Source organism: Cynoglossus semilaevis, chromosome 19 (genome assembly GCF_000523025.1).
Source record: "Cynoglossus semilaevis isolate Cse_v1.0 chromosome 19, Cse_v1.0, whole genome shotgun sequence".
In the NCBI taxonomy this organism is placed as follows: domain Eukaryota; kingdom Metazoa; phylum Chordata; class Actinopteri; order Pleuronectiformes; family Cynoglossidae; genus Cynoglossus; species Cynoglossus semilaevis.
The window spans coordinates 15,841,442-15,863,917 of NC_024325.1; the positions used below are offsets into that span (position 1 = coordinate 15,841,442).

Consider the following 22,476-nt stretch of genomic DNA (forward strand, 5'->3'; position numbering starts at 1 on the left):
TATTAGGTTTAAGATTTGGGTTTCTATCATAGGGGTGGTGGGTTTTGGGTCACATGACTATCCCGAGGTTAAATTCCCATCATCAACTCTCAGCATGTGTTTCTGTTGGCTCCAACCTCTGGTCGGCGGGCCTGGTTTGTGTCAGAGTCAGTCTGACTGAGGTCAGGACAGTCATTCAGTCTGACTGACACAACAGTCTGATGGACTGTTCATGACTGTAGACTGGTTAATATTGTTGAGGACAACCACTGGACTTCTTACCTAGGCATCGGGTGTGTCCCTCCGCCGGCTCATATCCTGGACGACAGGCACAGGAGGTGGTCGGCTGTCCCACCCACTGACCGTCCTCCCCGCAGAAGAGCTTGGGCGGACGGGGTCGAGGGCCCTGCTGGTCCGCGTGCTCCACACACACACCTTGGGCCTCCTGCACCAACGTACGTGGTATCGTCACGGGGAAGGAGGAGAGGGCGGTGACCAGCGGGGGGCACTTCTTGAAGAACACTCTGACGGACAGCAGGGCCATGCAGGCGCCCTGAGCCTGGAAGGCCAAGTAGAAGCCTCTCTTGGAGAGAGGGCCCAGCCTGAGGGTCTTTACGTTGAACTTCCTCTCCCCGCCCTTCCTCAGGAGAAAGTCTGCAGCCACCGTGTCCACCTACGACAGGAAGGAGCAAAGAAAGGAGCTCAGGTTGAAGCCGGTGCCAAACTCGCAGCAGTTGAACTTGATGAGCGTGGGGCCGGATGGTTTCTGCATGTTTTAGTCATTTATGTCCATTAACCAAACATGGCATATGCTTTACATTATTGAACACTTTCCAAAGCACACCGCTGTGACTTCAGATTGATTTACTACCTTCCCCAAATCCATTGTTTCTCATTTGTCACACGGAGCTTTGAACCTCAACAAGCCGGGACAGGAATCTGGCTGGAAGGACGGGCAATTCATCACAATGAACATTTTATCCCTATTTTATTCCTCTGTCAGAGTTACATTATTAAGTGATAATGAAGTTGAGGAGAGCGAGCCGTTTTCTGAATCGTCTCCTGGTAGCCTGGTGTGCGTTTGAAGGATGCGGCGATGCCAGAGGACGGACACGGCGATGCTGTCAACAACGTTACGCATCAGCCCAACAACACGACGGTTGTTAAACCCAATGAAAGCACAGGCGAGGAGGGGGAGGCTCTAAAGACGGTCCTCACTCCCACGAGACACTGTCATAAATTTGATATAAAACACATGTCACACAATAATGACCATAAAAATAACATTTGTGGAGAGAGACGCCGATGCTGAGACCAAATGGACGCGGGCCAAAAGGCAGCGGGACGGTACGAGGCCGACCCGCAGACTTACTGAGGCCGTGAAAAAGGAAAAGAGTCCACTGGGGTTTGATCACTTGTGGGTTTTTTTTTTATGCCGTCCGCTCAACATTCAACATCTGCACTTTATAACTTTTAAGGTTTGAAACTCAGTCCACGATAACCCCAGTGACATCAGCAGAATTCCGACGAATCAGTGGGAAGTTTGACGACGTGTCTTTTCTTTTCGTTTTTATCTGAATTTATTATTTCTGTCGCTCACTCTACGTTAACAGACGCTCACATGTAAGACATTAGTACTAGTTCATGCCAGGGTCGACGTACTGGATACAAAAAATACATATGCATCATAACTCAGATCGGACCAGTAAACATTAGGTTTGGCTACACTTTAAGAGCTCATAAAATTATAAAAGCTAGCGAAACGTGAAGCACAAACAGCTCAAAGTTTAAATGTGAAAATACATAAACAAACATTTATCATAGAGATTATTCAAAATAAATAAAAATGAAGTCAGAGATGTAACGATCGCAAAACAATAACCCAGTAGGTAAAAGTTTGTCCAGAAATAAGCGATTAGCGATAGCAACAATAGCTAAGAGTTGTCAAAGATTAAAACCAAAGAACTTAGGATTTAGCTATGAAAAAAAAAAGTTAAAAGGTTGCATGAGAAATAGTTAACGTTAGCAAACAGAAACCAAACACATGCTAGCTTAGATGTGACTTAGCTAAAAGTGAATTTAATACAAAAATGTTAAATGTTGGTGAGGAGATAGTGCTAGAAATTTTTTTGAAAAAAACAAACAAAACAAAAACAAAACAAAGTCACAAAACAGACTGAATTTAGCACTTAAATAATTCACGATTTGCTAAATCGTGGCTACAAAAGTTGGCCAAATTCCCTAGGCCTTTGAACAAAATCTTGAAAAGTAATCAACAGGACAAAAATACGCTTTTTAAAAAAATGGATGGCTCTACCTGATGGTCATAAAAAAAAAAAAATTGTAAGAACTGAGCTGTAGCCCCTGGGCTGGCCTCCGGTCATGCCTAATTTTAAGAACTGAGCTGCAGCCCCTGGGCTGGCCTCCGGTCATGCCTACTACAGGTTTTTATGTGTATATATATATAAAACAGACGACCGTATACGTCATCCAGAGTCTACACGTACGAAGGTCTTGTTAGAAACCTCACAGACGGGACATACCTTGGTGTATGGGTTTTCCATCCACGGTGGGTACGAGGCCGTGGCGTCGTTAGTGTCGGTCTGGTAGTAGTACAGGTTGAACGTCTCTTTACAGCTGCGGTGGTGAGTGGTTCTGGAAGAGCACTCCAACATGGTGAACCGCAGCTCCACATAAACCTGGGAGGCTCCCCCGCGCTGGATGAAGCCACTGCGAAGCCAGTGGCTGGGGGAGCTGTCGCTCTGGCAGATCTGGTAGGTCCTCACGCTGTTGTTCTCGTCATCCAAACCGCTGACTTCCTCCCACTGAGGAGAACGGACGAAAGAACAAAACACGTCAAGTTGAAGCGTCGACTGACACCTGGCGCCAAGAGTACAGAGTAGAGACTACAGTGTGTTTATAATTATCTTTGGCTTCGTGTTAAATGTCCTTCTCATCATAATGAGGTCTCACTCCTCTGCTGACTCTGGGCTGTAAAGTACCTGTCAGAAACCCCCCCCCCAACGCCCACCCCCGCGGGACAGAGTCTGGCCTTCTGTGGATTTGATCGGGACCAAATTTGAATCTGGGTTGTTAAATCATTCCTCCCACTGAGCTGCAGCTCAGTGAGTGGGAAGTCTCACTTGTCAAGCGGAGCATACTGCTGTATACGGCACCGGAGAGACAGACAGCTTTCACTGCTCACACACATTTTAAACTAAAAAAAAAAAAAAGATGAGAATTCAGAGGGGAACTTGACAGAGGACCTCTGCAGAACACTGCACACACACATAAAAAAAATATACAAATACGACTGATAAATACTTTCATGTTTGGCTTCTGAGCCGACAACAAACATGTTTGCCATCACCGACTCCCCCAAGAGGAGGAAATTAACATATTCAAAGGGCAGAATTTAGCAGATCTGCCGAACTACAGGCCGGGAAATGCAGTTATGTAAATATGTAAATCTTTAAAAATCCATTTGCAGATGACGTGTAGAGTGAGGCAGAATAGTGGCCTGAATGAATTAGAGAGCAGAGGAGAACCGAGAGGCAGGTTTAAAATCACTTGAAAGGAGAATTCTTCCTTCTAATCCTCCCAAAATAAATACCTCGGATTATGGCGTAACCTATTTCTGAAAGAAAAACGTTTTTGCTATGAAAAAAAAAAAAAAAAAAGATTCCCAGCGGTATCATTTGGATTTAGGCTGCAGTATGTGATAACATTACTGGACACTGTTTGGATGGAGTGACCTTGGTAAATAAACAAATACTTAATGACAGGGGGCGGTGTTGTTCTGATCTGAGTTCACCACCACCACAGACATTCAACTGACTTCTTAAGGCATGTAAACACATTCCACTGACTGAAAAAAAATATTTATGTTATTCATGCATTAGCAACTAGCGCATGCTCCACCAATAATTAGCACTGGTAGCATAAGCTAACATTTTTGGCGATTCCATAAACACAGGGAATCGAGTTCATTTCACTGGTAAACCAGCGAACATCAGCACTGCTAATGGCTAACAAACGTCCGCAGCAGTTGCTAGTTGCTAGCTAAGAATTAGCTAAGAGTTTCATCCTGAAGTAGCACAGAAAACATTAGCTGGTTTTAGCAATTTTTGTGTTATTATTTGCCACAGCATCGTGCTGTTAGCGGACTGTTTATGAGATTCGTGGAAAATGGAAAGCTGAAGGCATATTAAGTTGCTAGCAATCGTTAGCGGCATTTAGCGGATTACACTCATTATGATGATGACACTTGATGATGTTTGATGTTTTGTGTGGATCCAGTAAATAAAAAATATTTTCAGTAAGATTACCTGAATAAATAAGAAACAGCAAATAAAAAACCTTCCAGAGTTAAATAAAATATATATTCATTTGCTAAATTAACGACATCACAGAGCTGGTTAAGTTTAAAGAATATAACACAGTTTGAAACTTTCTTTTCATTATTGTTGGATACAGATGATCGTCAAGGCGTGAAATTATTTTTATGACATAATTTAAATAAATACCATTAGAGTTCTCTAATGAAAATTAGCAAAATATTTGATCATCTTCTCCATCTAAGTGTTTCTTAAACAGGAAACCAGAAACATGTCACACACACAGACATCCAGCAGACTAAATATAGTCACATGTTAATCCTTTAAAATCTTCAGTTTTGACGTCGACAGCTTGTGGCGTCTCCCCACTGCGGCCCGTCTCTATCGACTGAATCATTGTTTTATGCTTTGTGGTTTTAATTTAGTCTAACGCCGGGGCCACACTGGATGCATGACTAGTGCCGTGTCTGTGCCGTCTTGCTTCATTTAGACACACGTTTTAATAGATTACAGCAGCCACACAGCCGCTCGCCTCCGCGAGGCGCTGGGTCTTCTAAGCAGAGAGCTCTTGTCTATTTTTAACAGGGGAGCAGTGAATGGTTCAGAGTAAAAAAAAAAAAAATTGACAGCGAACATGATTGTTCAGCCGGGTTTTATTTTATGTTTTCCAGTTAGGTGTCACCAACACAACAGTGAAAATGAAAGTGACTTTCCATTTCCTTACATCCATTTATTTCCCTTCATTTTTTTTACTTCTGTGGACCAGCAGGTTTGACAGATTTAGACTGAATAGAAATTGATTTTTTTATTGTATTTTATTTATTGAGTTGTTTTGTTTTTTTGAGTAAACACAGTCCTTGTCCTAATTTAATTCTATATAATTTAAGATGTAACTAAAAAAAATAACCTAAGGTTTTACATATATATATATATTAGATAAATCTTCTAAATTATAATATAAATATATCATAAATATAATTTTAAAAAACATTTCCTGAACATTAAGTTTTTGTGTATTTTTTTTTAGTTTCCATAATTCATCAAGCAGACCTAATTGAAACCGCAAGTGTGCCAGCTTTGGCCTGCGGGCCTTATCTTTGACACCCCTGATGTATATATTAACCAAAGGCCTGTGTCTCAGGAAATTGAGATTAAATTATTGAGAGATTGAAAGCATAGCTATTTAAAAACATGGTGTCTGAGGGCGGAAAAGCAAAAAATTTAGAGTAATGACATTCAGAACCGAATCAGAAAATGTCTCTGTTAAACGTCTCAAGTCATTAAACTAACTGGGAACAATATTGTCCCGAGGTTTTAAATAGAAAAAAAAATTACAGAAAAATTAGTTCTGTTTTCATCTTTTTGGAATGTGTACACGTGACTGAAGACAAAATATATATACATATATATACATGTATACATATATATACATATATATAAACATATATATATATATACACATATATATATATATATACACATATACACATATATATATATATATGTTTATATATATGTATATGTATATGTGTATATATATATATATGTTTATATATATGTATATATGTGTATATGTGTATATATATATGTTTATATATATGTATATGTGTATATATATATATATACACATATACACATATATATATATTTTTTGTTTTGTTTTTTGTATATACTGGGATGAAATCTGACAAATGTAGAAACAGTAGTTTCCACCACAGTAGATGTTACCAAATCCTACACAGTGTCGGTTTGAAAAGCACAAACAGAGTTGTTGAACACTTCCTTAGTCTTTAAACATATTCTGACGCCAGTGAGGCTTCAACCATTTTCCTCCTAGACGTCACTGAGTAGAGCAAAAAAAAAAAAAAACACCCAAAAAAAACACCCTAGCAACCATTACTCCGTTGATCAAATTACAACTATGTCCTTTTTGGGCTTCTCTGGTTCAAATTGTGAGCGGCTCAGAGGTTGATGGATATATCAAAGCATCTGCTTCCAATACACTCTGAATCCAAGGCTCACTCAGGCGTTCCCTTTCCTCTGTCAGTTACCGGTCTTATAGGGAACTCTTTTATTGCCAACATAACAAAGGAACAGCTGGAAGCCAAAAATCCTCAGTCACCACAAGGTCTGCCTCAGGAATACAGATAACACAGAGGAGGAGGAGGAGGAGGAGGAGGAGCTGGAGTTTACATACCTCGGGTTTGGTGCGGGAATAGATGGTCCATTTCAGATCTGACGTCTCCGTCTTAGTGTTCATCAGGACCTCTGTGTGCACAAAAAAACAGGAAGTGTCATGTCAGAGAGTGGAATATGTCAAAATGACATTCACATTCAGAAGGAGTCACACATGTGACGCAGCAGCAGCAGCAGCAGCAGCAGCAGCAGCTTCTCCAGTCGATTACATCCACAGGAGCAATCATCACTATCCCAAAATTGTCTTCCCTCTCATGTTTGTTTTTATTCCCATCATGCCTCCTGTTCCCTCAGATATATGGAGGCTGTGGTCAAACTAAAACCCGCTGAAAAGACTCTCTGCTTTTGTCAAGGGAAAACAGAGGGGTGGGAACAGGGGGTATCGTTGTATATGAAAGATGTCAACCCCACCAGTCCACAGTATGGGATAACTGTTGAACTGATTGTTTTTGTAATCTTTTGTTGTTGCTCTGCTACAAATCACTGTCTCAGTATTTTCCTGAACAGTTTGTAACTCACACACTGTAAAACACAGACGTTGTTTTTGACACCAGCAGTGTCAAAAGTCATTTCGGTTCGGGGGGGGCAGGGGAGGGTCCACATTCGGCCTGATTCGATGCCAAGTGGGGTCGGACCAGTACGATCATAACATCATTATCTATAAATCACAATACGTCCACATGTTTCCCTGTTGTTTTCATGCAAAAAAAGTACAAATATATTGTCGTGTTTGTGCGTTTCCGTACCAGTTTTGGGCTCGCGGGCCGTATGTTTGACAGCCCTGTTCTTCACGGACATCACAGTCCCCTTTATTTCCCACCTGTACTGTATGATATGAGGTTTTCTCGGGTCTCAGGTCAGACCAATAAAAGGGTTTTACTGCAGCTCTGTTCCTCAATCAACAGGAAGGGGAGTTAAAGGATATGGGAGGGGTCGACGAGGGGTGGGGGGGCGGTCTGATTGAGAGTTTATCATCCAGGTTATTAAGATGTTTGGTTGAATTAAACTCGTAGGATGAGGTTCAGCTGTAAAGTCAGGAACACAAAACACCAGAAGTACAAACAAAAACACAAAGGCAGTTCCAGGGGAAAATGGAATCTTTTTGTGATGTATTTCCGACCCAACAGCAGTTTAATATGGTAATATATTTTTTTTCTTCCATGACACACAATTAAATCCGACAGAAGTTTCTCGCACAAAGAACATTACTGCATCCAAAGCCCAATTCAATTCATACTTTCGACGATAAGAGTGGTTTTTCAGCCGTGACCAGAACCACGTCTTCAGAAAACGCTCTGATTTCACTCTGGGCGAAAGCAAACTGTTGCTTTTTTGTGGCTTTTGTTCAGCAACAGTTTGTGCATGTATCCACCTCCAACATCTGCTGCTGAATTCGTGTTTATCTGATGTTTAACACAGATTCCGTGAACTCATCTCTGCGGTTCTTGCCTAATGACTTTTTCTTGAACAGGTTTAATAATAAAGCCTTCTTTTGTCAAGATCCAATTATGCTAGCGTACGCCCGCGGAGATAAAATGTGGTTATCTGCATGGAGAAAATGGTGTGAAAGGCTCGGAGTCTGGTCTGAAAAATCTCAGGTGAAAACACATTCAAACTATTCAACGCAACGAACAGAACGGCCGAGGTGTTGTCCGTAATCAACCTGCTCCACACCTCCTCCTGGAGGCAGGACGTGTTACAGACTTAAGAGCAGAAACTACTACATTTGAAGGGCAGTGGTTTCCTCCGGTTTCTGACATGTGCAAAGCAATAATTCACTTTCATTTTTGCCTTTATGTCGTGTCAATAATTACAAGTTTTAGAGGCTACATTTGGTTTTGTGGACGCAGTCACCTAGTGGTTAAAACAAGTCCTACTCAACAGAATCAGTAACGAGAGACCGAGTTATAAACAAAAAAAACCAAAGCTGTTTCAAAATCCTCTTATGTTTATGTTTAACGTAGAGTTTTTTGGCAGCCGTTAGCCTCTAGCCTTAGCTGCTAATATTCTCAGTTGTGTTTAATAACGCGAGTTAGGAAAATCTGCGGTCTTGCCAAACTAGCAGATAAGAGAAATGATCCATTAATTAGTCGATGTTAACAACTACTTTATCCTGCCTTAACACAGGATTTTTTTAAAAAATAATTAGTTATTGTTCTGATATTAACTATGCATCACAACAATAATAAAGTCGTCGCCTCACCAGACCTATTACCATTATTAAGAGCCATTAACGCAAACAGAAAACTCGAGAAACTCAGTGTCAAAAGAATTTTAAAAACACTCCACCAGAGGGCGACCTGATGAGAGACAGCGACCAAAACTACTGTTACAATCACACTCAGCTTTTTTTTTACCTGCAAATAAATACATGAGATTTCATTGACTCTAATACAATATTGTACTATACGTCTGTATATGAGATACAATATTGTACTATACGTCTGTATAATGAATGTACTATTCCAACCATAACATAAAGTGCGGTACTACATCAACAGTGATACATTTCTAGCCCCATCGCTACAGTATCTGCTTATAAGATACCCACGCACGCTAATGACACCTGGCTGATCCTGTTACCTGTATCCAAGTGTCTGTTATCTGCTAAATAAAATGAGCCCTAATGACCACGGTTTGGCTCCAGTGCCAACACCACCCCCCCAACCTACCCCTCACCTCCCTCTACGACCCTTAACAGGATAAGCAGTTGAAGATGATGGATGAATGGACGATCGCCGTGACTTGTGCGTGGGTTGTAAAGAAGAGATTTTCCAACGGCCTATGAATACATTCCGCACACAGAGACTTGTAGTATTTTAACAAAAATAAATGCAACGCCCACAGTTACTAATCTCCGTGATCGGGAGGAAATAAGAGGCAATCATATTTACCACTTATCTGCCCACATCCCAGGGAGACACGGGCAAATGCACAAAGACAGATGTTTTGTCTGAGGCTGGCGTCAGAGTTTCATGGTTAATTGCTGGTTTGAGATCTGATAATACAGACGAGTGTGGACTGGTCAGAAAATGTGCACTCCAAACTGGAATATAAAGGGATGTGTTGTTGTTGTTGTTATGGTCTGTTTGTTTGTTCCACTGTTTCCTTCTCTGTTTCAACAACAATAAAACCAAACCACATCACAAATCACATTTTCTATTAAATTTAGTGCACAACAACAACACCTTCCTGTTTCCTGGTGATACTGCTACAGTACCTCAGATATACTGCAACATCTTTACTGCTACACACCACACTAACATTTTCATGTAAACAATAACTATAAATAAAAATAAAAAAAACATTAAATGTGACGTTCTCCGCAATTGTCTACAGTTTAATATCTGGTTTTAGACTTTCTAGAATCAAGAATTCTGCAGAACATCTTGACTTTCTGTGTTAAAACCTACATCCTTCTTCCCAGGCTCTTTATTTATTTCACACTCATTGATTGGGAAAATTGTCTCCACAACAACTGGTTCCAGACTCAACTCTTGGACCCCGGGGTCCAGCGCTAGGTGCCATAGCAGTTAGGGGCCAGTCAGGATTTAAGGACCAGAGACACAGAGGTATGCAGTTATATTCCAAACCCAGTCCGTCTGGACGGTAACTTCCTGCTACAAACTACTCTGGAACAACCGCCGGGCACAGAGTGGAACCTGGAGACGGACCCAGACCGGTCTTGTTGTTGTGAACCAACTCTCAGTTACCACCGGTGTCCGGGCGTGAACCCACACCTGCCTGATAAAGGTCTCGCACCAACATGTTGTCAATGAAAGTTGGACAGCCTGCAGGATTTGTTTTGTCTCTGCCAAATGCTCATTTGCAGCAGTGACTTCAATGAACGGTGATGGCTCATTCAGGCTGTTCTCACACTCACACACACACACTCTTGTTAGGACTCTGCTCAAATCTCTCAGCTTTATCTCTAACCCTGATCACAACCGGTAATGCTAACAGGAGCCGCAGCTAACAGGAGGTCCAATTCAAATCTTTGTTAAACCTCTGAAACCTCAGGAATTATGTTCAGCCTCATTAGCTGCAGTGCTTGTTCCCCCATGAGGAACAGTGGTCCAAAACAAAGAACTACAACGTTGGAAATAAACGGTCTTAACACGTAGATGCATCGAGACTCTCCTTCTTATTGTTCTCACAGTGAAATGATACTAATAAGATTTCCTCTCTTCACGAATAAGGAAAATGTAAGACAAATTAATTGTATCCCTCTGTACTCCCACATTTCTCTTTCTTTCTGTCTCGTTTTATTCTCTCTGATTGCGAACCTCCCGGAAAATAAAAAAACACAAACATGCTTTTTCACCCTCCTCCACTTCACAACCGCAGCTTCCCAATGGCTTTTTTAACAAGAATCTGAGACAGGTGATGAAGAGGAAGGAGGGGAAAAAAAAGCAGTATATAAAGAGCAGAGAAAAGGAGGACAGAGGTGGAGGAGGACGATAATTGGGTGGCACAATCCAGGCCAGCGCTTCGCCTGCAAAGAGGCTGCCTCCAGTTCACTCCAGCATAATTTAAAACACCTCCATTATGGCGGCGAGGCTGCAGTACAAAGAAGAGATCTTCCTCCACCTTTCATATGCACACACACCTGTCTGTTTTTCATGGTGAGTATTTTTTTATTTATTTTTTTCTAAAGAAGTGGGAAAGAAACACTGAGCTCCAGGCCTTGGTAATCACTGTTTATCGTCGCTCTATCATTAAGGTTTATGAGACAGGATGTGTGAGCGTGAGTGTTTCTGTTATGTGCATGCACAGCCTTGCCTTTCACTGAACTCGACTCCAGCTCCAGTCCTGTCGGAGGAAGCCGGCGCTTCCCCTACATTCTTTCGGCAGAGGTGACCACCCACTGCCGGAAAATTGCCCTGAGTGCTAGAAAAATGTACAAACAATGAAAACTCGTCATCTGGTCGTATTTAAAAACCCAAAACAAACCGTAGTACAGTAATTACTGTACAATTGACTACAATAACAGACAGCGGAGGAGTTCAAGCTGAACAACTGACGCTGGCGGACACGAACCAGTGTTGACCCTCGGAGGCATCGTTATTAAAAAAATAAAAAAAAGTCTTTAAAATGTAATAGGGAGAGAAATTATGAGAGGATTTCAACGTGAAGGGAAAAAAAAAAGAAATCCGAGGAATGTGGTTTGAGATCAGCCGTACAACGTGGTACGCTGGTATTTTTATCATAACGTGAGTGTCAGAAAAACACAGCAGTAGAGAAAGAATTTCTGGATGACAGGCAGATAACATGGGGGATTCAGGTGACTTTTTGACAATGGGAACCTACAAAGCAAATGAGTAACCCTCATGATCTTTACATCTGTCTACAGACTTAACAAATGAGTGTACATTTGAGAACATTTGACCTGAAGCTCTTTCTGCTTCTTGTTTTTTTTTTTGTTTTAAATGCCACTTCACATTTGGTGTTTTCCAGTCTTTTTTGCAGCAGCTTGGGACAGGGAAAAGGAAATTACTGGTCTAGAAAGATTTGCCCCAGCTTAGCTACAATTAGACATCGCCTCGTTTTAATTAAAAAATCAGAGCCAATTACCCCCCTCTGCATTTAAAGAGACGCAGGCAGAGAGAAAGAACGGGGCTGAAGAAACTTTAGAAGCGTAAGAAAAGAGGGTGATGGAGGGTTTGGGGATTTGTTTATTTGACCAACGTTGACGCTGCTATCACTTCCCACACTTAATGCGAAATCTTTCACGTTCCTCCGTGGTTTAAAGAACCCATTATAACTGAACAGCAGCCCAGTTTCATTATTACAAGTGTAATACCGGTAACGTCAGGTGCAATATCTCTGATGAACCGACTTAATCAACAGGAGAATATTTAGTTCCGCACTTAAGAGCTGCACCAACATCTGTGGGAACACAACTCAACGTTGGCTCGTCTATATTTTTTATGTTAAAACATGAATTTGAATGTTGAAAAAGAAAGTTTGAAAGTCTTTGATAGGTGGCTAATGTCTTCCAGCTTTCCTTCTAAACCAAACGTGTTTCGGTGGAATAACGCCACCACATGTTTTAAATTGTGCAAAGCTGAAAAACCCTGAATTCAGACATGTTTTTGGGATATTCTGGCGCCTGCGGCTATTCGATACTTTCACATATGTATAAGACGTGTACATGTGTGCTTCGTCTGCCCGCCTTACACGAGGAAACTATTGTCGAGTCGGTCCTGTGTGTGTGTGTGTGTGTGTGTGCGAACAGCTAGCTTGGCTAAGCACAAAGACAGGAAACGGTAGGAAACAGCCAGTCTGCGTCGACTCAAAGGTCAAAAAATCACCTCCCAGCTTTAAAGATGTCTCATTAACACAGTTTTCTGAGGTTAAATCAAAACACCTGCACTGGTTATTATTTCAACAGTGACACTTGGGAAGTTGCTGTTGGGTAAAATAACAGTTTTGTTCAGATATGCTACAATGAAAGTCAGTCAAATATTTCCCTTCACACTTCACGGTAACCTTCAGGCGTGCATAGAAGTGAAGTGTTTTTCTACTTGTAGAAAATAAAAAATAAAAAATTGCATGTCCTCGATGCTCACGTGGAACATGAACTACTTGTAGAAAATAAAAAATTGCGTGTCCTCGATGCTCACGTGGAACATGAAGGTGCACACAAAAAAGAAAAAAAAATTCCTTACATTTGATTTTCATTTGTGTATGATATGAATGAGTGTTGTTCTGTCCTATGTTTGTGTATCTTTGACAGGAGTTGTGTCTGTTGGGATTAGACCATAAACTTCCTGTGGTGCCTGACCCCTTCCTGTCTCCTGGTCTGGCTGAGGTCAAAGCAGCTGTACTGCTGCTGTTACTGTACAACAATAACCTCAGCTACTCCGACGTGTCACAAACAGACACTGAGGTGGACGAAAGGAGCAACAATGAGGGAAAAACACCATTTTTTTCCCTCCATGTTTGACACTTTTTTTCCCCGTTGTCGTCTGCAGGGAATTCACATCAAGTTGCTCCGAGACCCAGAACAGCCTCTTTACTAGGACAGAAACCAGAGATGCTACTGGAAAGGATCACGAGCTACGGCGAATCATACAGACTGACCTCAACTCCACCACCGAGGATTAAACCCGACACCTACTTGCTAACTGTTTTTTGATTTACAGAGAGCCTCGATGAACAGGGTCGTTTCACAAAAACGTTTTTTTAAAGATTATGAAAACTGTGTGTTTCCCCAATGGTAACACTTACGGATTCGTTTTAATTTGTAGTTATTGTTCAATCACACGTATTGTGCTCTGGTCTCAAGGCGTACACCTGTTTAATCTTCTCAAATCCTGGCTGAGTGTTAAACACAAATCCATCTGTGTATCACAACAGGAGCGGAAGCAGAAAAAGGATTTAACAACAGCTTTTGTTTTGTTGTACGAACGCAAAACAAACTACAACAAAAAAAAAGGCAGATGAAAACAAACAGAGGCATCTGGAATCCTGAGCTTTTTCATTTTAATTAATGGCAGACGCAGAAGTCAAATGAAAAGAGAAACGGTTGCTGTTGAGACGCAGCTTCAGTTCAGGGAATTTCAACATAAACCAGGCAGAAGGAGAACGTTTTTGACCCTGATATAAATGAGAGCAACAGGCTGAGAAGACACGAGGCCTTGACTTGTTTGCGTCGCTGCGGCACCGAACAAGGTCTGACCTTTAGAGTCGACAGCTAAACAGAACTTCACGTGCATCTACGGCCACGTTAGCCTTCGAGGGCTGCACAGAGCTGCGGGTTCTGATCCCCACCCTCTGGATTACTGCGAACCGACTTCTCTACGAGAACCAGTTCTTGAGTCCCATCCCTACACATTAACATACCAGGTCCTAGTGTGTACCAGTGATCAACCAACCTTTACAACGTATTTATATATTATCTCACAGCCGAACGACTGACATCTGGACTGGGTTGGTGTTAAACCCGGACATGTTTGAGAAGAGTTCATGTCTACAGAACCACCGAGAAACATTGACTCAATCAGTGTTGACTGATGAAAAACTGTTTCATTTTTGTTGTTTCCAAACTCTGGTCCCTGATAAACTGGAACCATCTTTAAAGAAATGTCAGACATGATCGAAACGATTGCGTTGAATCCATCGTGGGTCTCCGCGGACTTTGTTTATGAAATGTCACGACTTGAACTTGGACTGCCAATTATGTGACAATAATTAGATGTAAAAAAACCCAAAAAAAACAATGACTTTTAAAAATTGTCAGAGACTGAATTATCATTTAATTCAGACACTCTGATTGACGCCGTAGTTGTCTTTTCTATGATTTAGGCCGGCACTCTTATTTTGGTTTTTATTTCTAAAGTAATTTTTTCATCACAAACTGTTATCAAATGTCCTGAACCACTCAATCTTTCAACGCACATTAAGGTCTAATCAGCCCCGCACTTTATTAGGCACCAGTGGAAGAACGGCAGCAGCAGCAGCAGCAACACGTCTGCAAGTTTTCAGACTCCGCCTGGACTGGTTAAGACTCTATTTGTTTAACTGAAAATACTTTTTTTTTTTTATAAACTTTACTGGTCAATAACACTGTGGTTAAGCCGAGGAGGAGATGAATGGAGCTGAGCAGCCTGCAAATGCACAGCCACAGAGTTTTAACCCTGGAATTTTTGCAAAGAAAAAAAAAAAACAAAAAAAACAACTTTTCAGTGTTTACATTTATCTCGCCCTCTTTACATCAACTGCAAGGTCAGTTTCTGATATTTAACATTGGCCCTGACGCTCTCTTAACTTCAGACCCTGCTGTGAACTAAGCACCAACCAAACACGTCCTTTTTTTTTTTCTTCCTCCCACACAGAGCGAGTTCACCGTTCTAAAGATACGCCTGCTGAATAATGAAAACCATTTACAAACAGGCGACGGTGATAGTATTTCCCTGTGTTTGTGTACTTCCAAAAAAAAAAAAACGATAAAAACTGCCAGCAGCTTACTTTGGCTTCAACAGCTCAACAAAGAAAAAAAAAAACATGCAGAAAAACATTGACCTTAAATGCCTTCGGTGCTGATATTCTGTTAGTAATAAACATTTCTGAGCCGACGAATACAACATTTTAGGCTTTAAAAACTAAATTTAAATGCTGCAAAAAATAAAATCCCCAACCTACCAACGCCCTCGTCTGAAATGGTGAAATGAATCTGCTTTACTTTTCTGCCTATTCAAGTCTTTTTTGGAATATTGACTTGACACAGAAATGGGGCAAAACTTTCTCAAACTATCTCCAGGAATAAAGAGAGAGAGAGAGAAATCCTGACAGCTTATTGAGAACATTCTTGGCGGCTATACCCACTCCCCGGTGGCTTCCTAAAGCAGAATCCTATAAGAGGAGGAATCAATTACAAAAAAAAAAGGGAACTTGAAAGACTTGTTCAAGAAAATGTTAATTTTCTGAGGAGGGTACGGCGCCCTCTGTGAGACTTCTGCATTTTTGCACGGCTATGTAACGTGCGAAGGGGAGCCATTATGTTCATTTCCAGCTCTATATGTTTATTCTGGGATCCCTCTAAAGTGGCCACGCTTGATACGCTGTAAAATATGTCTGTATTTATGTTAAATGGCCTGTTACGGCGACCCTTAGCTGAGGCTCCAGCTGAAAAACAAAACATGACCTGCTATTTTTTTAATAGCTTTACTCTGATTGGGTGAATGTTGGAGCAAAAATAAAAGTGTTCTTCTTCTATTATCGATGCCAAGATTCTTACAGTAAACTGTAAAATCTGCTGTTCATTCGTGAAAACCAAAATAACACAGAGCAACGGATTTACGGGCAACTTCAGGTTTCTATGATTGAAATATGAAAGATTGAAACGCCTTAAATACAGTACACAGTACAACGTCCCTGTTATTACACAACTGTGAGATTACGACATGACTTCATTTGAAAACGAGAAGTTGAAGAAGAAAAAAAAATCCTGTTCACGTCATGGCTCCTCTGCAGCAATGTTTGATCCAAGACTTCTTCAAATTTCCTTCCAAATGTTCTTCTAGTGTTTTTGAAGGTGACAATATCAGACGGAGTTTGATCAGAACTGCAGGATTTGGAAGAATTGTCTCGGTTGAACGTAAAAAAGAAAGGAAAAAGTTTTTTTAGGGTTAAAAAGACCTGATCAAATAAATTGTGACACGGCTCAACACAAGCTATAATGATAAAAGTTGAAACAGACGCCGACAGAGAGACACATCTAAACATGTTTAGTTACTAAAACCAGACACCTTTGTAATTATAACATCTTAATCCACCAGGGTTCGTCCAAAGCTGGGAGATTAACATGAGAAGGAAACATCAAAAACAGCTAAAGTGGCTTCTTATTTCTAATAACCCATTGGCAGCACCACCCTAAGAGGGCGAGGCACTATTCTGGGGGTGGGCCGGGGGGGTACAGTCGGGAATATTTGTTATATTTTCAAATTTTCTTTATTGACGCCAGAGTGGGTGAATTTAAATTTTATTTCTTTTGTACAAAAGGAATTTCACTTTGACAGGAATCAGTGGTTAAAATAAAGACCAGCAGTTTTAAAGCGTTAGCTTTAAGTTTGGTTAGGGGGTGGGAAGAGGGGGGGGGGGGTTAACCTGACAATAGTCCTATCTACAAAAGGTGGGAAAAAGTTTGGGAACAAAGTTTAGAAATCGTTATGACTTTATGCGTGGACACAGTTTGTCTTATTTGGCCCAAAAATGAAAAAATATTTGAGCTGAAAATTATTTATTACAAAGAGAAACAACACTTTTTGGTTAAGGACAGCAGTCAATAAATATTCACTGATTTTTTATTTTTTATTTTATTTTTTAAGATATTCTCTAGCCTTAATATCTCCATTCACATGTTGTTATCCTCACGGAGCCACACTCTCAGCGCCGACTCTTTTGTCATTTGCCTCCATTGTTTAGACTCATTTTCTCCCTTCCATTATAACAGGGCAATTTCGAACACCTTGAATTACCTTCGCTGTCTCAGATGACAATCATCATCAGCCACATTAGTGCTAATATCCACTGATGACAGAAGAATTCCACATCAGAACCCATGTTGACGTCACTCCCCGTCTCACACTAAAAGCTCCGCTTCTGTCATTAGGATGCCACCGTGTGTTCTCCCGAGCTGCACAGATACAGACAGGGAATTTGCATTTTGGGAAGCCAACGTGGAGGGGAGTGAAGGTGACTCACAACAGCGCAACTCGGAACAAAAGCAGGTCTCCGACCAGCAAAGACGAACAAGGTGGTCATTTTTTTTTCTCCTTTTGTCACATGGACAATGGACACAACTCTGTCGCCTGATAATGAAGGCCAGCGAGTGTTTCTATGATGGAACATCACAACAGGAGGATGCGGTTTATCGGCGTCGTTACGGCCGATCGGCTTCCCTCAAGCTCCTGCCGTCGTTGGCCATCTCGACTTGAGAACCATCTGCATGTTCTCCTCCACGTTCTTTAATCCTTTCATTCTCCTAACTGCCAGCACCCGGCGCCGCCATCTTGTCGGCAGCGGACTCGCTTCCTCTCCTCAGCGCTAGCAGATAATCTGGGTTTTAATCCTGTTGGTAATGGTCCCTCCCCAATAACAATCTCAGCATCTTGAACTCTGCCACCTCCAGCTCAACCTTCTGTCATTGAGACAGTGCCACTGTCTCCAAGCCATAGATCATAGCAGGGGTCACCACCTTGGTGTAAACCACCCTTTCACTCTTGCTGCCGTCCTTCTGTCACATCACCCTGACGCCGCTCCACCTCCTCCACCTCCTCCACCTTCCTCCTCTCCCTTCCGTGCATCATTTGGTCCAATTGGTCGACACCAGTTATCATCCATTTCCCTTCATTTTTGCCTTTTCTACTAATCTTAATTCCAAACACGAAGACGGATTAAACCCCACATTAGTCTGAACCCATCTATCACTCTGACTGCACCGTGCACTCACCTCATAGATACTGATAAACCACTCCTAACGTCACGAAGAAGAAGAATCACTTTTATCGTAACTGACAAATACATACATCGAAAATTTGTCCCCCATCTAAAAGGTAAGCGCTTCGATAAATTAAAATTAAACTAAAATGAAAAAATATTTTGGTTTTTTTTTTTTAAATCCTGTCGTATTCTGTGCAGATATCTGTCCGTTCTCTACAGACGTGTTCCTTTTATATAAAAAGGTTTTGCTCAGTGCGGTCAAAGGTCGGACATCAGTGGAGAAGAAAACAAATAACAGACGAGGTAAAAGAAAAACTCTGGGCACATCAACTGCAAATGATTTGTTGTGCACTAGGGAAATGGTTCAAAAAGACAGCAGTCGCAAAAAGGTACGTCTGACTTTTAAGAGATAATGGTGAAAAAATATATATATATATACACAAATACACATATATACATACATATATATACACAAATACACATATATACATACATATATATACACAAATACACATATATACATACATATATATACACAAATACACATATATACATACATATATATACACAAATACACATATATACATACATATATATAGTCACAACAGTCGCACATAAGAAAAGTAAAAGTGTGAGTAGACCAGACTAGAAGTCACACCACGACACAGACGTATAAATGTCACTTAAACAAAAACAGGGCATTACGTCTGCAGAGTGGGAGGTAGAACTGGTAGTTTACCTGGTTTATATAATTTTCAAACAACTGCTGGAGCACACACACTGCAAAATGAAGGCTCTGCTGTCCGGCTGAGCGACAGCGACTCCAGTATCAACTACCAACGCAGTCAAAAACTGCATCGTAACCACACGGCCTGACTGACACCAGGACAAAAAACTGAAGCCGTCAACGCACCTGTGTGTGGTTTGTTTTGTTTTTTAATCTCTGTGAGGCCTCCCCCATCATCACACTGTGGTCAGAAGAACTGCCCCCCCTCCCACCCTCGACCCGCCCCACCCCCCCCTCCAACAGACCAACTGGCCTCAAATGAAGCAATCTGCTGAGAGCTGAGCTGAGCTGTCATCACCATGGGAAAGTGCAGGTTGTGTGCTTGTTGTCAAACACTTTCAATCTCTTTTTGAAGAGGATTTCCACCCCCACCAACCACCACCCCCGCCCCCCTCCTTTCACTGTGTTCTCCTGTGCACACTGAGCTCCGTGGTCGGGGTTAGTCATGGACTGGCTCCCTGTCAGGACGGACACTTTGGAGTCCCGCAGAGCTGAAATCTGGGATGATCTTCCTAAGCAGCAGGAGCGTTTGCCACCCACGTCTTTGCTGTGTCTTTCAATAATTAGACTGGCTAGGTTTCCAGTTAAAGAGATATGGATTAACCATTAGCATGAGCAACTTAGGAGTCTTTTAACTATGACTTCAAAAACCTGTGGGGGGGGGGAGGGGGATTAAGGGAAGCTACATCAACACTGGGCCTGTGGGGGGGGAAGGATTAAGGGAAGCTACATCAACACTGGGACGTCACTGTTTCAAGTAATGATCAAGTAATATGAGAAAATGTTACACAGGACTGTCTACCTTGCTTGCCAACAGCAAACGTAATAGCATCAACTTCCAATTACAGGCCTGCTAAAGGTCAATGCAGCTATGAGTGATTTGAAATATTTTTTTTTCAAAATCTAAATCATTATTTTTTACTTTCAATCGTCCAGCAAAAATACACAAACATAAATACAACTAATTATATTTGTGTTTTTTATTTTTTTTTTTTTAGAAGTTCCAAATGTTCCTGAGATAATTTGATCAAGGATTTCTTCTTAGTGGTGCACAAAGAGAGCGTCCAAGGTTGTAGTACGGTCTGTTCTAATACAATAACCACAGTCTGAGGCATAAAAGGGAAAAAGTAGGAGGTTTTCATCCCCAAATTGGTTGTTTTACCTCGGTGTTTGATTCTATTTCTAAACTTTGGTGGAGAGATGAGATCTCTGAAGAGTTATCTAAAAAATGTAGCTCCAAATCTTTCTACCCACTTCTGTGCAGCGTCTGCAAATACCAAAAAACTAAGGTTTTGATCAATCCACAATTCATTTTCAGGTAAATACCTCGTATCACACGAAAAAAAAAAAAAAACAGATCACAAAGCCTTCACTGACTAACGTTCTGTGGGTGGTGGACAGCTTGAAGCTAACACTGCAAACTCCGACTAAATAAACCATCTGAGGTTTGACACACACAAAAAAAATAAAATAAAAATACCAGAGAAGTCACTTCCTGGGAGCGTTTTTCTCTTTTGTTGCGACTGTTTTTTTTTTTTTTTGCCCAGAGAGCCACTAAGAGGTAATTGTCTCTATCATTCGATCCACTGCTGTGTGTAACGCATTTCCACAGAGGAGATCGATATAATCTGTACATAACGACAAAATAATATTGTTGAGAAATGTGAGTGCATTTGTTTAACTACCGGAGGAGGAAGAGGCAGCCGAGTCGTTTGGGTTTTGATTTTTTGGCTAAATGTAGTAGTTTATGAGTTATTCGGAGTCCAATAGCACTCATTTGTCACCTTTCATAAACTGCCTGGAGGTAAATAACACAATGACTCCTTAAGGGCTTGGACGAGGATGAGCAGAGGTATAATCCATCACGGGCAGGAAAAACACGTGAAGGATGGTTTTGTGCGCAGCCTTTGTCAGACGGAGACAGAAGACTGGCAAGAAGAGGGTGTTTTGTGCTGCTTTTAATTCGACTGACCTCTCGCTCCTGGAGCCGGACGTTCTTTAGAAGCTGGTAGCTGTGAGCGAGCCGTAGGAGGGCTGCTAGTGTGTGAGAATGTCTGTTAAACTGTGTACAGCTCAGCAGCCCACTGGCTTCAGTGTGTGTGTGTGTGTGTGTGTGTGTGAAACGCAGGCCCTGGGAGACGCGGAGAAGCCGTGAGCACGCATAAAGGTGGAAGCAAATGTTCTCCAGGTTGATGCTGAAGCAAGAGAAATGCACGTTAACTAAAAGGCAGCACATCAAACAGGAGATGTAGGTCAGCTTACGATGCAGCGAGGAAAAATATCGCAACACGCAGTGCACGCTTCCAGCAGAGAATTATTTAAAATCCAGGCTTTTCTTCCCATTTTTCTCTCCTTACCAAGAAAAAAAAAAAAAAGCCCTTTTCACCAGATCCAGATTTTGTACAATGTAAATGAGAAGAACGGCCTTGGAATAAACACCGAACCATAACTCTCTCTGTTTGTGCGTCTTTAATTATAATCACAACAAGACTCCAAACAATCACAAACACAGTCTCGTCAACAACCAACAATTATTATTATTATTATCATTACAACCGTTGTTATTAATATGCTACATTACGCTGCGCCGGTATAATGGATTCCCAACGATACGAACGCGTCTGCGCTTCCCCAAAGGCTAAACTTTATATTCTGGTGGTGGCGTTTTTAAAAAAAAGTCAGAGTGAGTGAAGACAGCAGAGAATGGAGATGTGGAAAATGTGGGGAAATATATGTTGGCCTACATAACTTAGTCCTGTATTTTTCTTGCTATTATTAGTCATGATGACTGATGTTACTTTTTTTTTTTTTTTTGCAGTTGAATTGCATTTCTCTTGCAATGTTTTATTTAAGTGTAATTCTACATATATATATATATAGTATTTCATTTTTCATGTAGTATTTTATTTGTTTCCAGAGATGCATTGCTGATTTTTTTTTCACATTATATTTTCAGTTATTCAAAGGTAAAACAACAACAAGAAGGTCTTGAGAAATAGATCACATTCGCTGTTCATTACGTGCGATACATGAGTCAATGAGTGACTGGGTTAAATCATAGAGATTTCAACATTGATTCAACATCCCCTTTGACGATGATGCACTTCACGCTGTCACATACATCTCACCCCACTGCCTCCAGGTGTCAATTATTACCGAACATAAATATGTGCTACTAATATATTTGCACATCTTGAAGTGTGCATGGATGCCTCTCCCCCTCCTCACCCC

The 22,476-nt window shown here is 41.2% G+C and overlaps 1 protein-coding gene across 1 annotated transcript in view; it reads right to left on the reverse strand.

Annotated features, from left to right (window-relative positions):
* The window catches only part of LOC103395574 (ephrin type-B receptor 4), a 61,560-nt gene that overhangs the window by 17,245 nt on the left and 21,839 nt on the right, over positions 1-22,476 (reverse strand). Inside the window, exons 2-4 of the mRNA XM_008333327.3 lie at positions 6,514-6,584; positions 2,523-2,804; positions 262-652 (exon numbers count right to left, since the gene is read on the reverse strand). Coding sequence (XP_008331549.1) covers positions 262-652; positions 2,523-2,804; positions 6,514-6,584 — 744 coding nt within the window. The remainder of the gene's footprint in view (positions 1-261; positions 653-2,522; positions 2,805-6,513; positions 6,585-22,476) is intronic.